General features: G+C 38.7%; 2 protein-coding genes across 7 annotated transcripts in view; one reads left to right on the top strand and one right to left on the bottom strand.

The window, feature by feature from the left end:
- The window catches only part of RWDD1 (RWD domain containing 1), a 28,371-nt gene extending 26,956 nt beyond the window's left edge, over positions 1–1,415 (bottom strand). Inside the window, exon 1 of the mRNA XM_069077004.1 lies at positions 1,186–1,415. Coding sequence (XP_068933105.1) covers positions 1,186–1,258 — 73 coding nt within the window. The 5' untranslated portion in view covers positions 1,259–1,415. The remainder of the gene's footprint in view (positions 1–1,185) is intronic.
- Positions 860–7,479, top strand: LOC138152911 (transcription initiation factor TFIID subunit 7). 6 transcript variants are annotated; one of them, XM_069077002.1, is made up of 3 exons: positions 860–937; positions 3,697–3,757; positions 5,518–7,479. In XM_069077002.1, the coding sequence occupies exon 3, from the start codon at positions 5,563–5,565 to the stop codon at positions 6,643–6,645; it is 1,083 nt and encodes a 360-aa protein (XP_068933103.1). In that variant the 5' UTR covers positions 860–937; positions 3,697–3,757; positions 5,518–5,562; the 3' UTR covers positions 6,646–7,479. The 6 variants fall into 6 exon arrangements, with proteins under 6 accessions (XP_068933103.1, XP_068933101.1, XP_068933100.1 ...); XM_069077000.1 differs by lacking the exon at positions 860–937 and adding an exon at positions 1,715–1,849; XM_069076999.1 differs by lacking the exon at positions 860–937 and adding an exon at positions 1,755–1,922 and having other exon boundaries at positions 3,697–3,822.
- The last annotated feature ends 18,507 nt before the right edge of the window (positions 7,480–25,986 follow it).

A 25,986-nucleotide genomic window follows, 5' to 3' on the forward strand; every position in this document is an offset into this window, starting at 1 on the left:
GTGGTTAAGTGAAGTCTATGGACCCCTTCTGAGATTAATGTTTCTAAACCGGTAAAATAAAAAACAACAAACAAACAGGATTACAAATTCATTATGTGATAAAATGTCCCAAAAGTCACAGTGCAGTTTAAAGCTAAAACTGGGACACCTTGTATATACCTACACAAGTGTATAAGTATACATATAATATACATTTCTATATATGTATGGGCAGCTAAGTGGCATGGAGGATAGAGTGCTAGGCCTGGAGTTAGGGAGACCTGAGTTCAAATTCGGCTTTAGATACTTCCATGTGAACCTGGACAAGTCACTAAACCTCTTTCCTCATCTGTAAAATGATCTGGAGAAGGAAATGGCAAACCACTCCATTATTTCTGCCAAGAAAACCCCAAAAGAAGTCCCAAAGAGCCAACTGAAAAACGACTAAATAACAAAATATGTATATAAGAACAGGAGTTCTCAATCTGGGGTTAGTGGATTATTTTTACATATGTATATGTCAGGAGTTCTCAATCTGGGGTTAGTGGATTATTTTTACATATGTATATGTATACACACACACAAATACACGTCTATATGTCTATACGAACACATTAATTTGTATCTATATATACATAAGATATGTATCTATATGACACACATTATAAACACACATGTGTATGAGTGTAAAATGGTTCAAAAGCCCCAGGTTAAGGGTTCCTATTCTTTTTAAGTCAATTTTTTCTGTCAAAAATAAGCAAAACGACCAAATGCTACCTTAAAAAAAACTGCATGCCCTGCTCATTACCTCATGGAAATTAAACTGCCACTAACTTAGTTACAGGCCCCGCACCTTCCACGCCCCCGCCCAGGGACCCAGCCCGACCAGGGAAGAGACGCAGCGACCCCAGGGACGAAGCCTGGCCCAGGACGCGCCTGCGGAAGGAGCGAGGCCCAGGTAAGACTGGCCCCCTATGCGGAGGGAGGGCAGGCCGATGGGCCGATGGGTGAGGATCCCGGCGCAGACTCCCCTCCCGGGGCCGGGGGCAGCACCGAGGTTCGGCGTTCCCTAGCGGGGCCGCTGGGGCGCTGCAGCGCGCACGGGAGAGGGGTGCCTCCACGGTGCGCGGCTGGCCGGAGGGCTGTGCCGGGAGCAGTGGGACCAGCAAACAGCAACCCTCTTTCTCCCCCTCCCACTGTAGTCACCTGTGAAGGAGTCCGGGTAGATGGACTCCAGAGCCTCCAGCTCGTTGCGCTGCTCCTCGCTGTAATCCGTCATCGTGGCGCAAGCCGCTGGCCCATGGAACGTTGGGACATGGAGAGCTCGAACCTGGAACCCCGGGGCCCGCCGGGTTGGCGGGCGCGAGCGCAGGCGCAGATGGCCTTGGTTTAGGACTCGCCGGGGTTCGCAGTCGGGCAGGGGCCTGATGTGGGAGTGGGGATAAGGATGGGGGAGGGGAAAGGGGAGAAGAGGGGATCCCCACCCCCTCACTTCCTCCACGCTCTACAGCTCTCCAATCGGCTGCTTGAGTCTGGCCAGCACATGAAAACTAGCCTTGCCCCTTTGGTGGGTGGAGTCACTTTGGATCGCGAGATCCAGCGTTCCCTGTAGCCATCCACCGCCGAGAAGAGTGTCTCGCGTTCCTAGGGCCGCTAAGAATACCGATCGTCGGTAGATGCATCAGGACTGGGCGTCGCGTCACGTGCTGAGGCCGAGCGCTGGGAGGCGGAGCGCGCAGTTTTCCTGCGGAAGGGGCTGTAATTGGGCGGGGCTAGTGTCGTCTCACCCCCCCGACTTCCGGTTGCTAAACTCTCATATACGTGGGCGTAGAGCAGTGTTTGGGTTCTTCGGAACTCCTGCTCATTTGAGGTTAGCCACTTTAGGGAGCTGGGACTTTCGTAATCGTCTAAAAATCGTCCTCATTTTGCAGACGTGGAAACAGGTACCTAGGGAAGGAGGGCGTGGAACGAGACTCGTTAAGCATCTGTGGTGGAGTTGGGGGTGGGAGCCTCGATCTTTCTCGAGGAGCGGCTCCATGCCACGTGACTCATAACTCTCGCGCTCTTTGGGCTGTTGGAGTTGCGCCGTCGACTTGAGCTGAGCCCATCCTGCTGCGCTGTGGTTTTCGGTTGCGGCAGCTTGTAATCTTTGCGGTCAGAAGCTGAATGAAGCCCCTCTTTTAAAGGGGACACTGACACTTTATCGCCTTCGACCCCGAGAGCATTCTCGGGCAGGTAGTGTTAAGTATTTTTCTCCCCACTTGGCCCTTATGGTAACCCTGCGGGAGGTGGATCGTGTTAATGATTAGCCATTATTGCCTGTGTTCTGAGGAAACAGCATTGGAAAGATTGTTTTACTCGCCTAAGAGGGCACGGCTCTTACGGCGACGCTGGAACGTGAATCCAGGTCTTAAAAAAAAAGATTATCCTAGGTCTTTTGACTGTATAGGCTAAGTACTGTAACTGCTGTTAAAATCTTTAAAATGAGAGACTGTGATAAGGAATATAGTACTAAAGCTGAGCCTTTAAGGAAAGCTAGTGAAGGTTGGTGAAAAAATACTCAATTCATAGGTAAGAGCCTATCGCCAAGCCTACTGTGTGCCAGGCACTGTGCTGTGAATTGGGGATACAAAAAGCAGGACGTTCCCAGACCTTACTGAGTACTTTACAGTCGAATGCATCTCATCTAATCTCGTTTCTAACTTTGAAGAGGTTAGAGAGAAAATACTGAGTTTGTAAGCCCTTTTGGCCAAACTATAAAGCATATGAAGGGGAGTCATGACTTTAGCCTGAAAAATAGATGGCAGCGGGATTGGAGTACTTTTAGGTGTTAGGCTGGGTAGTTTATTTTTTATCCTGTAGGTAATAGGAAGCCAGTGAAGAATTGGGGTATTACTGGGTAGTGGTTAAGAGCACTGGTCTTGGGACTCAAAAGACCAGGACTCCACAGCTTGTCATTTGTGCATTGTAACTTTTCAGACCACTGGAACTGACTGTTTGCTGTTATCTACAATCAGTGGGTGGGATGGAATCTGTGCCTTTGAACAAACTGTCCTACATAATTGGAAAGAGGGGGAGGGGAGTCAGTGAGTGCCAAGGCAGGAGATGGAGGTTTGCCAGCCTTTTACTATTAAAAAAAATTGCCTCTGTTGAACAGAGATAGAGGAAATATTTGCTTTCCACCCCCCCCCCTTTTTTAGACTTTTAACATAACGTAATATGCCTGTGTCCTTGAGACTCACAATGTCCCATGTGTAGTATATATGTTTATGAAACTGTAATAATTTTGTTATAGTTTCTTTAATTACTCAGCAAGCATCTACTAAGCACCTCCTATGGGTCAGGCACTGCAGGGTCCTGAAACTTGAAAGACAAAAAGAAAATTGTTTTATTTCCTTTAATATGAATCTTTTCATATATTAATATAATCTACACACATTGTTTCCAATAGCTATACTGTAATCTCATTGGGTTGTTTATCCATATTCTATTGGAAAGTCAGGTTGTTTCCAGTTTTTCACTCTTTAGGCCTGAGCATCTTTGTAAAAATGATTATTATGGATAGCAGTGAACACAGATAACTATTTTCTCACACCATTGCCCTAAATTTTTTTCATGTTTATTTTTTACAGGTCTAGAAAACTAATCATAGCTGATATTTGCACAACATTTTAAGTTTACAAAGTGCTCAACATAAGTTATTTTCCTGTTTTATAGGTGAGGACACTAAAGGGAGGCTTAGCCAGGTTGTGACTTGCCTACATCTACCACACAACTGGTAAGTCTGGAAGTTAGACTTTAAATCTAGGTCTGTCTTCGTTCCAAGTCATCCTGTTATATCAGGTAATTTTCTTTCCTTGAGTTGTCAGTGAGGTAGGTGATGCATTTTTGTGTGTGAAGATTTCCTGAAATGTCTTTATTATATACTATTGCTGCTTTGCCTATTAAATGTAATACGTATGTTGGTAAATGTATTTTTTAATCAGTGCTTTATGTTTATATGTGTTTATTTATGATTGCATATTTATTACAATATGTGTTATAACAAATATATATGTAACAATAATATATAATAATAGATATGTATTTATATATTTATATTTTCCATAGATCTACGTTCTTAAAGTCTGAACCCTTATGCTTCATTGCCAAAGCTATGCCAGCGGAACATAAAACTCTGACAAAGTGTCGCAAGCCGGAAAAGTGTCTAATTCGGTCCTGCATTGTTCAAGGACCAACCTAGCTAAGTTTCAAAAAGCCGGTCCTGATTTTTGACTACAGCAGTTCTCAAAAGACCATCCCCTAAGTGATATAGGGCTTAAAATCTTCATCAATACACTGACATTACAGATATTTGAAATATATTATATGTTTGTGTAAATGTTTTATTTGTAGTTTAGATCACTAGCATTTATTAATTGCCAATTACAGATATTTTCCCATACCATTTCTTTATTTTTCTTGTTTATTTCATTTCATTGTGCAAAAGTGAAATGTATATGCCAAAATATGTTGCGTAATATTATATTACCTACTGAAAATGTCCTCTTCACATATTTCAGAACTTCAGTGGGTCTGTGATATCCTTTTTGAGGGTATTATATATCCTTCACCAATGCAGATCACAATCCACCTCTCATTCTGTGCAAGTTCATCTCTTTCCTTAAATCCTGGGCTAGGGGAAGGGAAGAAATTGGGAAACAGGCATTTGTCTTCATTGTGTTTAGTGGTAAAGATTTTTTTTTTTAAAGCAATAGGGGTTAAGTAACTTGCTCAAGGTTACACGGCCAGTTATTTCTGGGTGTGGTACTAAGTATCTGAGCCTGGATTCAATCCCCACGTCATCCCGACACTGGGGCCAGTGCTCCTACTTGCTGTGCTACCTGGCCGCCCCATAGTGGTAAAGATTTTTGACAGGTTTGTTTTTGTTGATTTTTTTTTTCCTGTGCAGCCTCCATTGTCTCCTTAGAATATTCCAGAGGAGTGGGTTGGGACCTAAACCCAGAGTCTAGGGTACATACCAATGTGTCTATCACCAGTTAGGCTATGTTAGGGGTACTTGTATTCATTTAATCTCACACCGGGATAGTGCTGATTGAAAAAATAATACAAACATACTACATTATGTATGTATTGTATGTAGGCATGCAATTCATTACTTTAAAATATTTTGAAACCAGTCCTTTTATTGGACGTTGTGGAAAGGGTCTTGCTAAATTAAATTCTCAGTGAAATAAAAAACAACTTTTCATTATCAAAAGCCTCACCTTTTACCAAAGATGATCATAAGTAATTAGTTTATAATTATTTTCATTTCAGTTTCATTGCTTCTACCTGCTAAAAACTAAAGTGCATAAAACTGGAGAAAATACTATAGAAGTTCTACTAGGAAGTATTGAATTAGGATTATTCTGGCAGAACCTTAATAGCAAAAGTATCATTTAAGGGTTTGATTTGCTAATGTGCTCAAGCTATAGTGTTTTTTGAAAAAAATTCTCATAAGCTACATTTTACATTATTTTTTCCCTTTATTTTTAGATTTTGAATGATACAGTCATTTACTGTGAAGTAAGGCGAGAGGAAATGACTCTTGCAAAACAGAAGATGAGCAAGAACAAAGAAGATGCTCCCCATGAGTTGGAAAGCCAGTTCATATTACGTCTACCTCCAGATCATGCTTCTACTGTGAGAAGGGCAATACAGTCTGGAAGCGTCAACCTGAAAGATAAATTGTCCATTGAATTACATGCAGATGGACGTCATGGAATTGTCCGGGTGGACCGTGCCCCGTTAGCTGCTAAGGTGGTTGATCTGCCCTGCGTTACTGAATCCTTGAAAACTATAGATAAAAAAACCTTTTACAAGACAGCAGATATCTCTCAGATGCTTGTGTGCAGTGTGGATGGGGATCTTTACCCACCTCCGGAAGAGCCAGTTGCCACTACTGATCCGAAAGCAAGTAAGAAAAAAGATAAGGATAGGGAAAGGAAATTCATCTGGAACCATGGTATCACTCTGCCGCTAAAGAATGTCAGAAAGAGGAGATTCCGTAAGACAGCAAAGAAGAAGTACATTGAATCACCAGATGTGGAGAAAGAAGTAAAGAGGCTTCTCAGTACAGATGCAGAAGCTGTCAGTACCCGATGGGAGGTGATTGCAGAAGATGAAACAAAGGAAGTGGACAACCAGGTTTCCCTAGCAGGCCTAGAAATTTCCTCTCCAGGAATGAGTGGTCATAAACAAGGCCATGGCTCCTCAGAACATGATGAACTTCGGGAGATATTTAATGACATTAGCAGCAGTAGTGAAGAGGAAGATGAGAGAGATCCTCATGATGATGAAGATATAAACATCATTGACACTGAGGAAGACCTAGAGAGGCAACTACAAGACAAACTTGATGAATCTGATGAACAACGCCAAGAAAATGAAGAAACAAATCAGATGGTCATGGGAATTCAGAAGCAGATTGATATAATGAAAGCTAAACTCCAAGAGACTCAAGGGAGAGCAAAAAGACAGGAAGACCTTATCATCAAGGTAGAAAATCTGGCACTCAAGACTCGTCTTCAGGCTGTCCTGGTTGAGCTCAAACAACAGGAAGAACGAGAGAAACAACAGCTCAGTTCTTTACAGGAAGAACTAGAATCACTGTTGGAGAAATAAGAGGCCCCTGCCTGCAAATTCCCTGTTGTCCTCATGTTGGTAAATAGCTTACATTCCATCCTTTAGGTGGAGGGCAATATAGATTGTTAATATAGAAATTTGACTGTATTTACATTTCATAATTTTTCTGTTTCCTTGTTTGAATTCATCCCATTTCTCTCTCTGTAACAGTTTATTTTGCTAGAAACTTACACACTAATAAGTAGAAGTTGATAGATGAGAGAAGATTGGTTGTAAATAGTTCAGCCTCTGTAATTCCCACATTTATTCCAAGGCTTTCCTTCACAATATGAGAATTTGCTGTTGCTTTGTGGTAAGAACCAACTCAACTATAAGGAGATTTGAGGATAGATGCTGTAAAGCTTGTTTTGCATATATTTTAGTTTCTCAACTAAAGAGAGAACCTCCTCACAGAGAGGAGCAAGTTTTATATATATATATATATATATATATATATATATATATATATATAGTGGTAAGTAACTGCTACTGCAAATAAAAATGACAGCCATTCATGTCTGTAACAGAAGCCTTTGTCTCCATTTTTTTTTACTTCATTAATGTTCATTTTCAGTGGATTAATGAAGTTATTTCTATGATGTAGAATCTTTTATGATATTATAAGAGGGTGATAGACTATGTTTGGCAACTTTGAAGGCTATATTTTATATCTCCCCTTCACAATTGATAAAAATGTTATTCAGTTTTCCAGTATTATATATATGCTTTTGTTTAACTGACTCACCTTGAATTTATTAAAATAGGGTTCCAAGTTAATTCTTGATACTTTGTTCCAGTTTTTCCAACTCTATTAAAGAATGATTTGACTCCCTATTCTGGTTTGTCATGTCTTGAGTTTTTATAACATTATTCGAGGAATCTCTTGTATTCCATTGTTTATTTCCTCTGTATAATCCAGCAGGTTGCATACAAATCTATAATTGTATATTTTAATATCTGGAAGAACAAGCCAACTATTACCACCTTAAAAATTAGTTTTCATACATAATACAGTTATACCAATATGTATATGCTTATATGAGAGGCAGTATAGTATAGCTGCAGGAATCAGCAAGCCATGGCCCACAGTCTGTTTTTGTACAGCTCATGAGCTAAGAATAGTTTTTTATTTTTTAATTTTTTTTGTTTTTTGGAGGGATGGTAGGCAAGGCAATTGGGGTTAAGTGACTTGCCCAAGGTCACATGGCTAGTTTTGTGTGTGTTAAGTGTCTGAGGCTGGATTTGAACTCAGGTCCTCCTGACTCCAGGGCTGGTGCTCTATTTACTGTGCCACCTAGCCGCCCCAAGAATGGTTTGTAATATAAAAACCATTTTTAGCTTACAGGCCATACAGAAACAGGTAGCAGGCCAGATTTGGCCCTTTTGCTATAGTTTACCAGTGAGTGGATAGAGAACCAACCTTGAAGTCAGAGATCTAGGTTTAAGTTCTGATTCTAACATACCATGTGACTACTGGGTAAATTACTCAACCTTTCTTCTCCTTTCTGAAATTCATATTTATCTGTCATATAGGAGGAATATGGGCAAGGGATAAATGGGATACCAAGGTAATGAAAGAATATATAAATAAGAACTTATTTTAAAAAGGAATGGGAATGATGAAAGGGAAAGTCTGCTAGAGAAGATGGGATAGAACGGGATAACGTGCATGTAGAGGGGGTTTACTTTGGCAAGGGAAAGAATCACCTCTTCATGTGAGATGGGTGAAGAGAGATAGTGGCAGAAGGCTTCTTGTGTTATGAAGAGGGGGAAAGGGAGCTCTCAACAAACAGCCTTGATTTTTTTCAGTGAAATAAGAGGTAAGGTTCTCAGCTTATAGGGGATGGGGAAGATGTGGGACTTGGAGGTTTGGGGTGAAATTTAAAGGTTTGATGAACAATTGTGAGTGGCGTAGTGAATAAGGGGTATATGAAAGGATTTCTCGATGCATCAAGGGCGCAGTTGAAATTACATCATAATTGGGGCAGCCAGGTAGTGCAATGGACAGGAAGTCCGGAGTTCAAATGTAGCATCAGACTGCTGTGTGAGCTTACACAAGGCATTTAATTTCTGTCTGCCTTGATTTTGTCGTCTGTACAATGGGGATAATATCACCACCTCCCTCTTGTTATGAAGATCAAATGAAATAACTGTAAAGTGCTTAGCACAATGCCTGGCATAGTGCTATATAAATGTTAGCTTATTATAATTAACAAATTTATAGTGGGCCCAGTCAGCTCAGCTTTGTGATTTTCCCTAGCTTTCTTCAGCAGCAAGTTGAGTAGAAGCAAAGTTAGCAAATAGTGGGAGTAATCCAAGGCTGAGATTCAGCAGAGCAACATTTGTCAAGATTAGGGAACAAGGGATTAGAAAGATGAGGACAATGTAGGGCTGAACTGGTCCACCAAGAGGTCAAGATGTAGAAGGGAGGAGAGCATAGCTAGTCCAGGGGTAATGGCCTGAGAAATAATTGAGAGGTGGAAACATTGGAGGTCATGGTGAGGATGAAGAACAGGGTTAGGCATTTCAGGGCAGAGGGAGAGGTGGAATGGCAACAGTTAAGGGAATTTTTGAATCTATGAGCATGGATGGAAATGAAACATTTGGGGATAATGGCAGAAGTTTTTGGGAAATAAAGTGAAGTGAGAAGTTAAGGTGTGTGTATGTTGAAGTGCCTTAATATGAAAGCAGGAGAGAAAGACCATTAGCCAGTCATTGAACTCATTAAAGAAGGGGGGAAAAAGTGGCATCAGTAGGTAACAGCTAAAAGAATCTTGATTGGGTGTTAAATACAGATAAATAGGGATTGAATGACCCTCAGATGGAGAGGAGGTTATTGGATGATGGCAGAGAGAGAGTCTACAAATGGCAAAGAAAAACAGATTATTTTGACTTCCCCCACCATAACCAGTGAGGTTGAGGTTGAGAGGGAGATGGGGGTAGGGATGCAGTGCCGTATTTCCCTCCAGGTCTCTGAGAGGGAAAACATGTGCAAGGTAAAGGTATAGATGAAAGCAAGTGTATTACTTCTAAGCAGGAATTCTAGAGAGCAGAATAGAAGGGGTGAGAAGATCTGGAGTATGTTGTTGAGGGGTGGTGGAACCAGAATATATTAACCATTGAGGAATGAATTCCTTAACTGTGTGAACCCAAGCAAGTTACTAAGTCTCTGTCTTCCTCAATTTCTTTATCTGTAAAATGGGGATAATAATATCATCTATTTCCCTAGGGTGCTGTGAAGATCAAATGTGAGAATAATTGTAGAGTACTTAGCACAATGCCTGGTACATAGTGCTATATAAATATTAGCTATCATCATCATCACCATCATCATCTTTATACTGGACCCAGTCAGCTTGGTTTCATGATTTTCTCCATTTTCCTTCAGTAACAAATGAGTAGGAACAAAAGCAGCAAATGATGGGAGTAATCCAATGCTTATACTTGGCAGAACAACATCTATTCTAGGATTAGGAACAAGGGACTGGAGAGAAGATTCACCAGTTTCAAGCAAATTATCATCCCCCGGGTGGAGGGAAGCAGGTATGCCTATGGAGCAGTCTGGAGGCTGAGCTGGTAGCAGAGTGGGCAGTGTACCTGAGGTATCTCTTGATGTGAAGATTTCAGGGAGAGACTAATCATCTAGTTAGAATATCAGGGTAGCTTTGTCTGAGGGGGCCAGTCAGCAGGTGTCTAAGTGGAGCAGCTGGGGAGGGTGAATTCGTCATTATTTACTTGCCATAATTTGAGGCAGTTTTCTGGACAATTCGGACCCCACTTCTATGTGGCTGCATATGAAATTGGAGCCAGGTCTTCCAAGCTACAAGGTACTTGAGATGCTACTAGTGTAGAGGGAAGGAAGAAAAAGACTTACAGTAATGGGAACAGAGAAAGAACGTATTCATAGTAGTGACTCATTATGGTCTATTCTGGACCAAGCAAAGGAATTAATAGAGATCTATATCTAAACTATGATCATTCTGCCAAGGAAAACATCTCCGTGTACAAAGGCAGAATTTCAGATTGTTCCCCTTAGGGGTTATCATTGATAATTTTCAAGATAAATAGAAACTATAAATAGGCCAAGAAATTGACATCAAGAAGGTTATTTTTTAAACTATAGTATATTAAGTATTAAACTGAAAAACAGGATCCTAGAATGACTTAAGATTTCAGCTATAGGATTACAGATATATATGCATATATATGTGTGTATGTATATACACACATACATATACATGTTAGAAGGAAGTGAGGTTTTAATCTGTGATTTCATCTGTAGGGAATATCCCCCCACCATTGCAAATCAGAAAATAATTGTAATTCATAGTAATGGAGTATTTGAAGGAAGGAAGAAGTATAGCATTGGGAGATTAAATGATTTGCTTATGGTCATAGTCATATAGAAGACAGTTCTTGATTAAAGTAAGATTCAGAAAATTATTAGGAAAAGTTTTAAATGAAAAATGAGTTTATTTACTTATATTTTGTCTCCTACCTGTATCTGCCTTCGAAAGAAAAATGAGTATATATTTTTTTATTTTTTGGTTTGGCAGAACAGAATTTTCACAATAGCTAATACTATCATTTAGAGCCTGTTTAACACAGTCATTTCCCCAAACAGCAGAAAGAAATCAAGAATCAGACATTCATACACACACAAAAAAGATAAAATTACATATTCCTTTAAATATAGTGCATTCTGAGCCAATATAAAGGCATTCACTGCCATGTATTTTTTAGCTTGCTTTAGGGAACAAAAACATTATTTTTTTTGCTTCTCACTTTAGATTGAAAATATGCTGTCAAATCATTTGAAGAAAGTTTCAGGCTTCTTTCTTCTGCCACCAAACTCCATTGGCATTAAATTAAATGGCCATATAAACTAGGTATTGCTTATATAGTAGTTAGAAATGATGATAAGTACAAACTATTTCAGAAATAAAATATCATTTTCAGTCTTTTTAGACACCAAGTGAGAGGCGATTCACAGGAACAGAGACAGCCAACAGCTGATCCTTTGACAGTAAGTATTATTTTGCCTCACTGACAAGCTCTTACAAAATGGTTTCATTCTCTGCTTCATAAAACACATTTTTCAGCATTGTTATTGTTAATCTTAAATCATCACTAACCTCCATCAACACACAGAGATTTCATAAAATGTTAATGAAAAAAAAATTAGTGCAAAATAGAAGGTCTTAATTTCATGCTAATTTTCTCAAGTGTTTTTTTTCTAATCCAGATAAGTAGAGAAAAGTTTATTTAAATTAAATTTAGTTTAATTTAAATTTAAAACAGCTAGGCAATACTAACTTAAAACAAACATGTAAACTATTTGATTTACAAATCTACAAAGGCATGGATTTCTCTTATAGAGTAATTTGTGAGGAGTCCAGCCCATATATTCCAAATAAAAAAAGGGGGGAGAAAGGACTGACATCAGAGCATACAGAAGAAAAACTCCACTACTCTATATGTGCTCAAGCATGCATATACACATACCCTTGATACTAGGATTATTTTCTGATCTTTCATAAATTCCTAATCCCAAAAAGACATCCAAAAGAACTATATTTGAAGTATAATTAACAGCATAATGTGTTTTTTTAATTAATATTTACTTTCTTAATTGTTTCATAAATGAAAATATAGTCCTTAATATCTTTGCTAGCCCTTTCATGAAGGAAGATAGAGTAGAAAATTACCTCATTTAAAGGCCCTACGATCTGCAGCCAAAACATGTTTCCTGTCTAAGTAATTAGGAGCCCATATACCTAGGATATTTAGCCTCTTGGCAAGAAATTTAAAAAAAATCTTGATATTATGCATCCCTGCAAGTTTGAAGAGTTTACTTGCAGCTTCTTCCAAGAAGTTCTGCTCATTTTTAAAATGAGTCAGTATGTGTACTGCTGAAAGACGAGTGGAGAAAAAGTATTGACCAAACAAAAGGCTAGGAAAACAGTGATGACTCTGAGAGCAATTGAAATTCAGCCAGAGAGCTAGGGATTATTAAAGGAGAAGTTATTACAGAATTTATGTTTAAAGCAGTTCAGTATAGTCAGATAGTTTATAAATATAAGATCATCTGTTTGGGGTTTTCAGTCACATCCTACTCTTTGTGACCCCATTTGGATTTTCTTGGCAAAGATATTGGAGAGATATAATGGTTTGCCATTTCCTTCTCTAGCTAATTTTAGAGATGCAGAAACTAAGGCAAACAGAGTTAGGTTACTTGCCAAGGGACACACAGCTAGTAAGTATCTTAGGCTGGATATAAACTCAAGTCTTCCTGACTTCCAGGTTTGGTACTCTATTCACTGCACCACCTATGTAATGGCAAGCAAACAAGTACTTAACGCTTTGTTTCAGTTGAAACTTGCCCTTGATTATATCAAGTCTTTGTTAAGAAACAGAACTTGTGAAACCCACAGTGGGAGGAATTTGCTGATGCAACAGGAAGGGGTGGAACAGGGAGAAGCTCATGACCATATTGAGCTAATGACCAGCTGGACAAGGAGTTGATAGCTGCCTACCTGTGAATCCAGGTGATGATTGGGTAGATTCAGGCAGGAGCTGGACCCATGGAAGAGGAACCATGGAATCTGGGAGCCAGCCTCAAGTCAAGATGAAAAGACCTCTCATTGGGTACTTAGCGCTGACTGAGAAGATCATGATTTACTGGGGCCTAGGGGTGGGGGAACTTTGTACTCTGTACCTTGTACCTCTTAAGGATGATTGAGTTAAGGATAATTGGAAACTAATCTCCAATCAAGAAGAAAGAAGACTTTTTTTTTTTTAAAGCAATTGGGGTTAAGTAACTTGCTCAATGTTACACGGCCAGTTATTTCTGGGTGTGGTGCTAAGTATCCGAGCCCGGATTCGATCCCCAGGTCATCCCGACACTGGGGCCGGTGCTCTTACTCGCTAAGCCACCTGGCCGCCCCTGAAAGAAGACTTTTTGACTGAGAGATTAAGACAATGTGACCTAGGGGTGAAGAACTTTGACCTTTGTACTTTGTGTCCCCTAAGGAGGTTTGCTCCTTAAGGATGATTGATTTAAGGACTTACTGAATGATATTTTTTGCTTAAAACTATGTGGCCACTTTGGTGAAAACCATGTGGCTACTTTAGTGATAAGTTGTTATGTTATAACATTATGAATACCATACTTTGGTTTCTGTTAATGTTTTTCTTTAATTTACTGCTGAATGAATAAAAGAGTTCACTATATTATGTGATCAGAACCTTAGAGCTATCCACTGCAGCAGTCCTCTGGAAAGCTGCTTGTGCTTGGTTTCACAACCTAACTGTCCAATCAAAAACATAGAGAGGTTTAATAGGCATAGGGACTAGACTTATTATTTCATTGGTATAAAGAACTCCAAGATGAGGAAACACCATCTATCAATGCAGATTGGCACCTCAACTTGTCTGAAATTTGTAACTTTATAGATTTCTCCTAGAGCAAGATTTTCCATATAAGCAACTAGCCCAAAGCCTTGTAGCTGGTAGGTCACAGGAGGGACTTGAACTCAGGTTTTCCTGGCTGAGCCCAGATCTCTATTCGCTAGGCTGCACTGCCTTTTAAAGATATTTAATAAGGCTACTAAACAGCTTTAGATTGGATGTGGTTCTCATCCTTAAAATTAGTAAATTCTTTACTTCAATAAATCTCTATCCTTACCTCTAACTAACACAATACCAAATTGTTCGGTGTTTATTTACTAAAGAGAACAGATATTTTAGGATTATAGACCTAGAAGGAGAAGGAACTTTAACTATCTAGTTCAGCTCACATCTTACAGATGAGGAAACTGAGTCCCAAAGATATTAAGTAACTTACCCAAGGTCACACACACATAGTAAGTGGCAGAGCCAGAATTCAAACTCAGATCCTGTGACTCTTGGGTAGCTAGGTAGTACAGTGGATAGACTCATCTTCTTGAGTTCCAATCCAGCCTCAGATACTTCTAGCTGTGTGACCCTGGGCAAGTCACTTAACCCTGTTTGCCTCAGTTTCCTCATCTGTAAAATCTGGAGAAGGGAAACCACTCTAGTATCTTTGCAAGAAAACCCAAACGGGGTCAAAAAAGATCAGGCATGACTGAAATACAAAAACCTGTGATTCCAAGTTTAGTGTTCTTTCTACTGGATCACTAGTATCTCATTTATAACCTCAGAGATAAGGGGTTTTTGTTTGTTGGTTGGTTTGTTTTGGTAAATGTCTTACCCAGTAATATTTTGTAGGATGAGAATTACTTTGTCTTTTACCTCCATCAGGCCAGAAGATAGTACTTTATCACAAGGAAATGCAGCAAGGATCTCTTTGGGAGATCTATACTGATGTGATCCAATGTCTGGTATTGATCCATTGAAACAAACTGTCTCATACAAGCAAAGCAAATCTCATCCAGAATAGCAAGTGCCAAGTCACAGATACTACAAGAGCCCTCCTACTGATAGAACAAAGCTTCATATATGTCTTTCCACATAGATATGCATGATTTATATCTTTTTTCCTCTTTTTTATTTTTTAGTTTACATCACTAATTTCCACAAGATTTTGAGTTACAAATTTTCTCCCCAATTTTCTCTACCCACCACCCCAAAACAGCGTACCCCCCAGACTGGTTGCTTGGTCCCCCTATAATCTTCAGGCCAGGAGCTCAAGCAGCCAGGTAGCTGCAGCTGCAGGGCTGTAGCCTTGGTGGCAAAGGCTGGATCGCCCTCTGACTTCCCAGGTCCCAGAGTTCACGCTGCACTGACCTCTCACTTTATCCTTAGCATCTATGTGTTGATAATTCTGGAAACCACCACAGCTGCTGGTGATCTGAAGTCCCTCCAGCCAGTCGCTGGCTGTGGCTGCCCTGGGGCTAAAACCTCCAGCTCACATGGGCTGGGCAGGGCTCCCAGAGCGCTGGCTGGCCGTTCCTGCTGGCCTGACGGGCTGTCCTCAGCAGGAGGTTAGCTTCTGTGTGTCATTTACATCTTAATGCAAGAGGGGAGGTTCTATAGATATCTGTGACCAGCCTCCAAATTGGGGCCATTGTATATCCAACAATTGGGAAAATGAAGGCCAGGGCATCCAGGAAAAAAACCATAAAAGAGATTCTTGTTGAATTAGCAAGGGCATCTAAAAGCAAACTCAGAGGAAAACTTTTGGCCTCTCATAACCACATAACTCACAGCCACAACTAGGAGATCAGAAATAATTGATTGGCAATATTTGATGGAAGATAAAATTCAGGAGCTAAGCATATTGTTCCCTTGTTTTTATTCTCTACTGTTTGCTTCTGGGATTCTTTTCTTCTTTCCTTGGGCATCAAAGTTGTAAGAAACAGATTCAGATTTTAGTAGAGAATAATTTACTAACAATTCACTTTATTTAAAGGTGACTAACATGTTTTCTCTCTCCTCTCCCACTGTTTGTTTAAAAAACCCCAAACAAACCTGATTGTGTCCTATTTTGCTACAGACTGCCTATAATGTTTTGTAAACTTGATTCTTTATTTAAAAGTTCTTTCTCATTGTTTACTGGCATTTATTATTAAGTAAGATCAGAGTGAGCTTGGAGGGTCTCTCTTGAGCAGAACCCTAGAACTTGAACTCAGGAACACAGATTTTCCTTGGAAGAATAATCTTTTGGAGCATGGTATTGCTAAGTGTGTGAGCTCAGTTCTCTTGAGCAAACCCTGAGGCTAAATTCCCCCTAAGGGATGGAAAGAAAGGAGAATACGAATTCTACACTTAAAAGGAAAAGAGATTCAGAGATTCATAGTTTCATATGCAATCCTGCCTCCCCATTCTTTATATAATTTTGCTCATTGTATTTGATTTTGCCAAATTCAGAATGAAAATAAATAAAATTAAAACAAAATAAAGGGACCTAAAAATAAAACCAAGAAAAAACACCTGAGAATCTTATGTTTCCTCCCCCACCTTCTCCAAAAGCTGATATTGTACTTAATGATCAAATCAATCCCTTTAAAGAGGCATTGAATTTTAAAATAGTTCTAAAAGATCATTTAATTTATAACTTTTTAAAAATTATTGTTGCTTGCCTGGGATCGTCAGAAAAGCTTTTGAGCTATCTACCAGATGTATTTGATATGTCACATGTTGGATGTTAGTTATTTTAACTAATTGTCAGCAATAATTTTTCTCATTGTGTCTCCATAATTAAAAATTCCTTAAGAAAGTAGACATGCTCTACAAAGAATGTAGTTACATTCAATCAAAGTGATAAGAGGGATAACTTATAAAACTAAAAACACTGTAAGGCCTGGAAAATATTTTCCCGTGGCAGTCTAGTTTATAGTTCAGTATCAATTAAATTCTGAGAAGCATATAGTTGCAAGTGATAGTCCAAGCAATATATATTTTGCTTTTTTTGTTGTTGTTAAGTCATTTTTCAGCTGTAGCCTACTCTTCATGACTCCGTTTGTTTTTTTCCCCCACTTAATAGTATATTATTTTTTTCCAACTATAAATAAAGATAGTTTTCAACATTCACTTTTATAAGATTTTGAGTTCCAAATTTTTTCCTCCCCCCTTCCCTCCCTAAGATGGCAAGCAATCTGATATAGGCTATACATGTACAATCATATTAAACATATTTCCACATTAGTCATGTTATGAAAGAAGAATCAGGACAAAAGGGAAAAAATCATGAGAAAGAAAAAACGAAAGAAAAAAGGGAAAATAATATGCTTCAATCTTCATTTGGATTCCATAGCTCTTTTTCTGTATGTGGATAGGATTTTCCATCATGAGTTTTTTGGAATTGTCTTAGATCATTGTATTGTTGAGAAGAGCTAAGTCTATCGAAGTCAATCATCGCACAATGTTGCTGTTACTGTGCGTAGTGTTCTCCTGGTTCTAACACCGGTTCAAGTCTTTCCAGGTTTTTCTGAAATCTTACTGCTCATCATACTATTCCCTTACATTCATATACCACAACTTGGTCAGCCATACCCAATTGCTTTTGGGGTTTTCTTGGCAAAGGTACTTGCAGTGGTTTGCCATTGATGAGGAACTGAGGCAAATTGTGTTAAGTGATTTGTCCAGGGTCATGCACCTAGTAAGTGTCCGAGGCTGGGAACACAGGAAGATGTATCTGGTTCCAAATCTAGCATTCTATCCATTGTGCCACCTAGGTGTTGCTTGGGATTTTGGGTTTGTTTTTGTTTTTAACTGCCCTGCATTATTAGAATAACATCCTTGGTCAGTCCTTCATACCTCATGTTCTGGATTCACTGTAAAGTATTGAAAAGCTCCCACTACTAACTCTAGTTCTTTTAAACTAGAGAAGAGACAAAAAATATATTCACCAATAAAGTCCAGCTGCCAGCTATGGAATCAAAATTTGCCCCAGTTCTTTACTTTGCTACACCTGCAAAGAGGTCAGTGATCATTGTAGCTTGAATTATAAGGAAACTTCATGGGGGAAAGGAGAAGCCAGGGTATTTATTACTAAGCAGCATTCTTACAAGGCAAACGGGCTTTTCTATTTGTAGCATTAGGTTCTTAATAACATAGTAGTTTTTAATGGAGCATTTGCGGTTGCAGAATATTCTAGGAATAGTTCTGTTATCCTCCCATATGAAATGCTTCTGTTTTCTCTTGCTTTTCATCATTTGGTCTGCTTAAGCGCAATGTGACAACTGTAAAACTTTATCTCTGTGAGGGCATGGTTCCTTCATCTATAAAGGAAGGGAGTTAGTGAAGGTTATCTCTTCAGTCTCTTCAGCTGTATATTTCTAGTTAATTTTGTTTACTTTGGAGATAATAGAAATTCAGGAGTTTTAGTTTTCTGATAGATTCTTCTAAATGTCAGCTATTTTTAAGTAAAAGGAAAGGATGGGAGACAAGGAGCTAAAGATAAAATATAATAAACACAACTGGTGAGCTCAGTATTTTTTATTTAAGTGATTACACAATCAATAAAACATTATTATAGAGCTGAGTTAGCTTTTGTTTTGCTTTGAGGTTATTTTTTTTATTTCTTATTTTGTTCAATTCGTATACTGGAACATATCCCTATTGTACAAGAGATTGAATAATGTCATTCTGATGATCCTGATGGGCAGCCACAGAAGGGAAAATACTTTAAATGGTTTTCATTTTTCAAACAGATTGTTTTCAAAAAGAATCTCATTTGTGTCATTATTTTTAAAGTTTGAACTGCCATTTTTTCTTATTCCAGAAATTCATTTTCTTTGTACTTCTGAGATAAAGTCTTTGATTATTTCTTACTAATGCATTCTGAAGAGTTATTTCTCAAAAATAAATAAAATTGTTTTGTATATTCTTATTCAGGACTTGAAATGGTGTAGGAGAGGGAGCGCCCCAAGTTTTCCTCAGAAAGGATACCAGAAACCAATCTGAAGCATCCTTTTTTCTTTCTGATCTTTTCTGTCTTCTCTGGTGAGGGATAGGAGAGAATGAATATATTTTGATAGTGGGGGTTGGATCCTGTATCAGGAATAAGAGGAAAGGAAAGGTAAAATATTACTATTCTTATTCCTTCTTTCCTTCTACTCTCCACTCAATCTCAAGCTCTATTTGCATAATCATATGCAACTAGAACATGTTTCTCCTTTTCATCTCATAATTTTCAGGAGTTTAGTTGAGGCAACATCAACAATTTGACAATAGATTTATGTCAGGTATGCTTTCCTTAACAGTAAAGTCCATGTATAATAAAATAGGATTGTTAATAATTATGCTATTTTAATTCTTCTCTAATGTTTTTTGTATTTTTCCTTTGGCTTTGCATTGAGTAGAGGCTCAGAGACAAAACAATATAGCAGGAAGAGCAATAATATGAGAATTAAGAGCTCTGGGTCCTAGCTCTTGTCATTAACTTATAGTGAAACTTTTGGCCACTCATGCCACTTTCTGGATCCAGTTTTCTTAACTATGAAGAGATGGGGTTGTACTTAGATGATATCTAATATCTGATGGCTCTTTGTTGACATTTGATAGCCCTAATTTGGTAATATACTTTATCATTCTCTAGGTTAAGCATATTAGCTATATCTTGGGCCATTTTATTCCCTTGTGGAGCTAAGCCAGCTCATAGAGTTAGGAGCCTCACACTTGTAACACCAAGGGAACTGCAATGGTGAACATGGAGATTAGAATCACATTAATGGCAGGGGAAATGGGAGCTCAAAGATTACAGCCAAGGATTTCTTTTTTTCTCCCCTTCTTTTTTTTTCTTTTTTGGAGGGCAATTGGGGTTAAGTGACTTGCCCAAGGTCACATGGCTAGTTTTTGTGTTAAGTGTCTGAGGCTGGATTTGAACTCAGGTCCTACTGACTCCAGGGCTGGTGCTCTATTGACTGTGCCACTTAGCCACCCTGAGCCAAGGATTTCTAAAAAACATGTAACCCATCACCATTTAAGGTCCCGATGAAGGATGTGTCTACATATACATGGAGATTATGGCATATAATTCAAAGAAACTGGCATCATCCTCCCCTTCAAAATCAATTCTGTCAAGACAAGGAACAACAGCATTGATTTGGAATTGGAGCACCTGGGTTCAAATCCTGGCTATGCTACATACTACCTATCTGACTTAATCATTTGATTGCTATGGGCCTCAGTTTCCTCAACTGTAAAATGAGGGGTTGGGAATAGGTGGTTTCTGAGGTGGTTTCCACCTCTAAATCTGCAATCCTAATTCAACAAAACAGCAAGTATGAGTATTAAATCATAGTTGATTTTCTTCAGAATACTTTGTTTTAATATAGGAATTCTCATGTCCTTTGAATATATATCTATTGAGGAATGATTCTTGTTTGTATGTATTTGATTTGTTCCATAATATATCTTGAATATCAGACTTTTATCAGAGAATCTGATTTCTTCCAGTTAACTAGATCCCTTATAATTTTAACCGTATTAGTTTTATTTATATATAAACTTTTTTTTTAATAAGCAATTGGGGTTAAGTAACTTGTTCAAGGTTACACGGCCAGTTATTTCTGGGTGTGGTGCTGAGTATCTGAGCCTGGATTGGATAACAGGTCATCCCGACTTTGGGGCTGGTGCTCTTACTCACTTTGCCACCTGGCCATCCCTTAAACTTTTCAATTTTATGCAATCAAAATTGTCCATTTTATCTTCTGCAATTCTATTACTTATATTGTCATGAACTTTCCCCTAGCCTATTCGATAGTATTTCCTTCCTTGCTAATTTGTGTAATTTCTTCCTTCTAATTAATTTGTGATGTTATCTTTTATACCTATCATGTCAATCAACAGACACTTATTAAGTACTTACTAGGTATTAGCTATCATGCTAAGAAAGGCAAAAGCATGGTTCCTGCCTCAAGGAGTTTACATTCTAATAGGGGAGATAATATGCCAAAGAAAAAATTGTACATACAAGATATATACCTACCCCCTTTTCCTCTAGGGTGTTCTTTTCCCTCTTCCTTTCCTTTCTTGTATCAAGATCATTAAAATATTACAAAGGATTCCCAAGTCCTCAGTCTTATTAAATTTCTTCTATGATCTCTGATGACATTAAAGTTTTGATGGGATCCTTACATCATCTTCCTCCTTGATTGGAATCTAAATATAACTATTGCTTTTTTACGTTTCTCTTGACTCCTATGTTTATATTTCAGAGTTTCTATTAAACTTTCAGTTTCATCAAGATTCTTGAAAGTTCCTAATTGAAGTCGCAACTCCCCACAGTAGAAGTTTTGCTGAGTAAGTTATTCCTGGTTGTACACTTTTTTTTTCCTTTTTGGATTATTTCTTTCCTTGCTCTCTACTTCTTTGCAGAGGTTGTTAAATGTTGTGTGATCCCCAATGTGATTCCTTGTTAATCTAATTCTTTTTTTTTCTTTCTAGTTGCTTCCAACATTTTTTTTTCGACCTGGAAGTTCTGGAGGCTCTTCTCATCTGGGGTTCAAATTCCAGATTCCTCCTCCTCTGGGACCAGAGTGACCACAGTAAGGTAACCCTCCTTGCCTCAGAAGCTAAACCCAATTCTATTCTCCACCCTCCCAGGAATTGGAATGGAATGACAATGTTGTGGCCTCTGGGACTAGGAGTCAGTCATGTAATGGTGAGACAAGTGAATTGTCTTGCTTCTTTTTACTCCAACATCTTGACTGGATGCCTGGTCTAGGCATTTGAGCTGATTCCAGGCAAGAACAGATATATATGCATTGCAAATGGGGCTCTACTTCTATTCCTTTTTGGACTTTTGGGATCTGAAATCCAAATACAATAGGAAGTTCTCTCATTTCTGATCCCTACATCATCCAGTCCAAGTGTGCAGTCTCTAAATGGAGTGAGATTCCCTCACTACCTCTGTTCTTTAGAGCATGCTTAGATAATATGTGTGTCTGTCTAAATCCATTTCTGAAACTCAGACTCAATGCTAATTCTAGCCATTTATTGAATCACCAAGTTTAGGCATACCTTAGGTTTGCTTTTATGGTCTTCCTTCCAAGGAATGGCTAGGCACAACCCTGTTTTATTTATAAGAAATGAGACAGATATAGCATAGGTGCTCCAGGAAAATTGCACTTTTGTTTATATACTCCCCCAATGCCAAATGTCATGCTTCTATTATACATAAAAGTTTTAGTAGTTGTATGTTTTCAGTGGGCTAATGAAATCTTCACTAAACATGATTTGACACTTTTTATTCAGTTCCAATAAAGTGGATATGCCATTGATGAAATGGGTTTTGTTTGAAAATAAGTTTCCTTTTGCCAAAACATTTAACTCTAATTCATTGTGTATTCTTATGGTAACCAAAATCTGTGTCACTGAGCTCCACAGATGCTGCTTTCTTATGAATTTTTCATTTGAAATAGATGAGAATATTTTCTATTTCCCTAGAAAAACATAGCAGCTGAAAATGAATTAAGTTAAAATCTAATTTTTCTTTCTTTCTCTCTGGCTTGAAATCCTCCTATGGCTTTGAGTAAAATAAACTCAAACTGCATTTTTAGCCAAAATAAGTATACGCCTACAGAATTAGATAATGATCACACTAGGCATATTATTTGGTTGGTTCTAGTTTCATTTAATTATATAAAGCTCAGATAATCACTAATGCAAATGTTTCCTAAGTCTACCAAAATCATTAGCTTTTCTTATTTATTTTAAAAAGAATTTTCATAAAAACTAAAATGTCACAATTGTGAACCAGTACTTTGTCCTCTTTCAAGTGGACAAAGCATTCCAAATTTTAACTTTCATAAAAGAAACAGAAGTACCATCTGCTCAGAACCACATGGCAACAAGGTGGAGAAATGAAGCTTGATGACGTTCCCCAACCCAGAAGTTCACAGTAGTTCTTGCCTTGTTGGCTGCCAGGAAAGAAATGAGAAATATTGCCCTGGAATCCCCTTTAAATGCAGATCATTGTTAATGCAAATATTTTCAGTATTTATTTACTGAAATCACCCACTTTTAAAAATTCTCTTTGTAAAATATTTTTTATAAATAGAAACTAAAATGTTAAAATCATATACCAACTTTGCATGAAAATTCAGTCAATTTCTTCACCTGTTAGCCCATAATAAGAATCTATAGTCATTGTCCATTTCTGCTGTTTTGCTCAAGATGTTTGCCTAATTTCTGGCTTTTAGAGTAGAGCTGTCCTGCTGGAGCACAGGGATCACTGATCCAGGCTTCTTGTGCTAGGATCCCAGGACCTGGTCACTGGCTTTGTGTGCTGGGGCCTCAAGATGCTGGCAGCTGGAGGCTGTATGGGTCTGGCAGTTTAGCTGGTGCTGAGTTGGGGTCAGCAACGCTGGAGATCTTGGGGTGGGGGTGGGGAATTTGATCTCTGGGGGACTCCTGCTCACCTAGGCCTTGCACTTGTATGTTTGACTGCTGGAAGATGTCTGCCAACCTAGAGCTGTGCATCCTGGAGTCCTGCTGAAGTACTGGGAGATTTGGCTTCTGGAGAATGCTGGTGCACGTTGTGGTTTTCTGAGCTGTTGTCTATTGGTTCCCCTGTCTATGCTGAGGCACTCAGGGGGCCTGGTGTTGACTTCCCCACCCTGGGGCTCAGGATCTCCCCCTGGTTTGCTGAGGTGGGCTTGCTCGATGCCTCCCATCCTATACTGCTCCCCTTCCCCCAGAGTGAGAGCTACCTTTCCTGTTAGTCCCCTAAATTTACTGGCTTAAAGACTGCTACACCCCATCTTTCCGCTGGCTCAGCTGTTCCAAGGTTTTTTCCTGGGGCAATATTTTCTGGGCTTTCAGAGGTCAATAAGAGAGGATGAGAGTGACTTACTTCTTACTCCTCCATCTTTACTCTCCAAAGCAACTCAGTTTCTTTATCTTTAAAATGAAGAGTATTAGAGTAGATTATGTCTAAGATTCCTTCCAGCTCTAATATTCTATGTATTGTAATATCAATAGGCAGCAAAATAATGCAGTAGCCACATGAACTCATGTACTGAAACGACTGGATTACCAGCATGGAGCAAATATTTTTCCTTGGTTATCCTCCATTCCTGGAAAACTTTCCTTCCTCACTTCCCTGTTATCCTTCAAGTTTTGTCTAAAATCCCAGCTTCTGCAAAAAACCTCTCCCAGTATCCTTTAATGCTAGTGAGATTGTCCCCAATTTACCCTGTATAATATATCATATGGACAGTGCTGTTGTATATTGTCTCTCCCATTTGGTTGATAACCCATTGAGGACAAAGAAATTTTTGCCTTTCCTTGTATCCTCAGCATTTAATATGGTGTCTGACACATATTAAGAGCTTAATAAATACTTCTTGACTGACTTAGTGAATTACTGATTGAGAATGAAACTCCTTGTTCATCAGTGATCAGGTGCTGTGTCAAATCATGAAGAACCCCCAAAGCCATCTTCAAACCTTCATTCTGTTAATAACTTGGCTATCATTATTATTATACATTATTACTCCTGAACTTCTAAGGAAAAGAGGTGGAGAAAATGTGTTTAATTAGCTAAATTCTGAATTGGGTAAATTCTGAAAACTCTTCAGAAGTTTTTTTTCCCTTTGCCTGCTTTGAGTTCCCAAATTTAATTCTCAAGAAGGATGTGAGAATAGCAGAGGAAGGTAAATACTTGGATTAGGAATCTCCTTTTAGCATGTTAAGTCAAAGTAAAAAATATACCAAAGTATCCTTCAATTCCCTTAACTGTTGTTAAGTGCTTTTTGCTTCCCGGGGAAGTCAGGTAATGTCCCTATGCCAAATATTTGATGTGGCAGCCAAAAACCTTTGGTAGCAAAACATATAGTAGTATTGACACTGAAATGATTGTAATTAGACTTCATAATTAAAACTCCATTAAGTACAAAGAGGGAGAATGTCTGCCGTTCATTGTACATGTTTTGTCTAACGTTGCAAAATAGAGAAAGAAGATTTTGTGATTCAACAAAGAGAAAAACTCCTTTAAGATGAGTGCTGTTCCAAGAATAGGTCACTTTATGAGGTGGTAGTAAGACCTCTATCATTAAAGGTATCCATGAAGAATCTGGGTAACAATTTCTCAGTGTTGTAAAGAGAATTTATCTCTTGTTCAAAGAATCAGACTAGATGACTTTTAAGACTCATGCCAGGTTTCCTAGTTAGTCAAAAGGCATTTTGTCCATTCTTTTAAATGAAAGAATGCACTAAAAATCACAAGGAAAATGTTTTATTTTTAACTTTCAAGATGATGTTTCATATTTCTGCCATAGAACAGTGCAGAAAACTTGTAGTCCCTGAATTAGGAGAAGTTGGGAGACACTTTAAAAGTGTTATTGCAACTACTTTTTCATGAAAGCAGTTTTGGCAAGTTGTATGTCTTGGAACTTTCAAAGATCTATGGTTTCACAAGTGTTGGGTATTCCTTCTATGGCACAGTGCAAAGAACACTGGCTTCAGAGTCAGAGAACTTGGATTCACTCTGAGCCTCACTACCTGTCTGATCCTGGGCAAGACATTTCATTTCCATGAGCCTCAATTTCCTCATCTGTAAGATGAGGAGGTTGAATTAATTGGAGCCTTTGAGATTCCTGGTAGGTCTAAATCTATGATCCTATGACCTGCTGACCCATAGCATGACCCATCTATGCTTTAAAGTAGTAATTTCCTCAGTTACTGTGACCAAAATATTTGGGAATTAGCCTCACTGAATTTAGCTAGGTTGGTCTTTAGAAGACATACACACAGGCTATTGCTGGGCTTTCCATCTTGGTAGTACATGCCAAAGCTTGTGATCTTCTGGCATAGCCTCTAAGAACCCAGGGTCACCTCTCTGCCTTTGGAGTCAGACCTGAATGGAGAATTGGAAGGTTATGGCATCTTAAATTAACTGGATCAGTCTAT

This window comes from Petaurus breviceps, unplaced genomic scaffold (assembly GCF_028583685.1).
Source record: "Petaurus breviceps papuanus isolate PSGF00001 unplaced genomic scaffold, PetGlider_PUasm1.0 90977, whole genome shotgun sequence".
Taxonomy (NCBI): domain Eukaryota; kingdom Metazoa; phylum Chordata; class Mammalia; order Diprotodontia; family Petauridae; genus Petaurus; species Petaurus breviceps.

What these genes read in the sequence shown, in the direction of transcription:
- LOC138152911 (XM_069077002.1), top strand. Translation starts at nt 5,563, where the DNA reads ATGACTCTTGCAAAACAGAAGATGAGCAAGAACAAAGAAGATGCTCCC.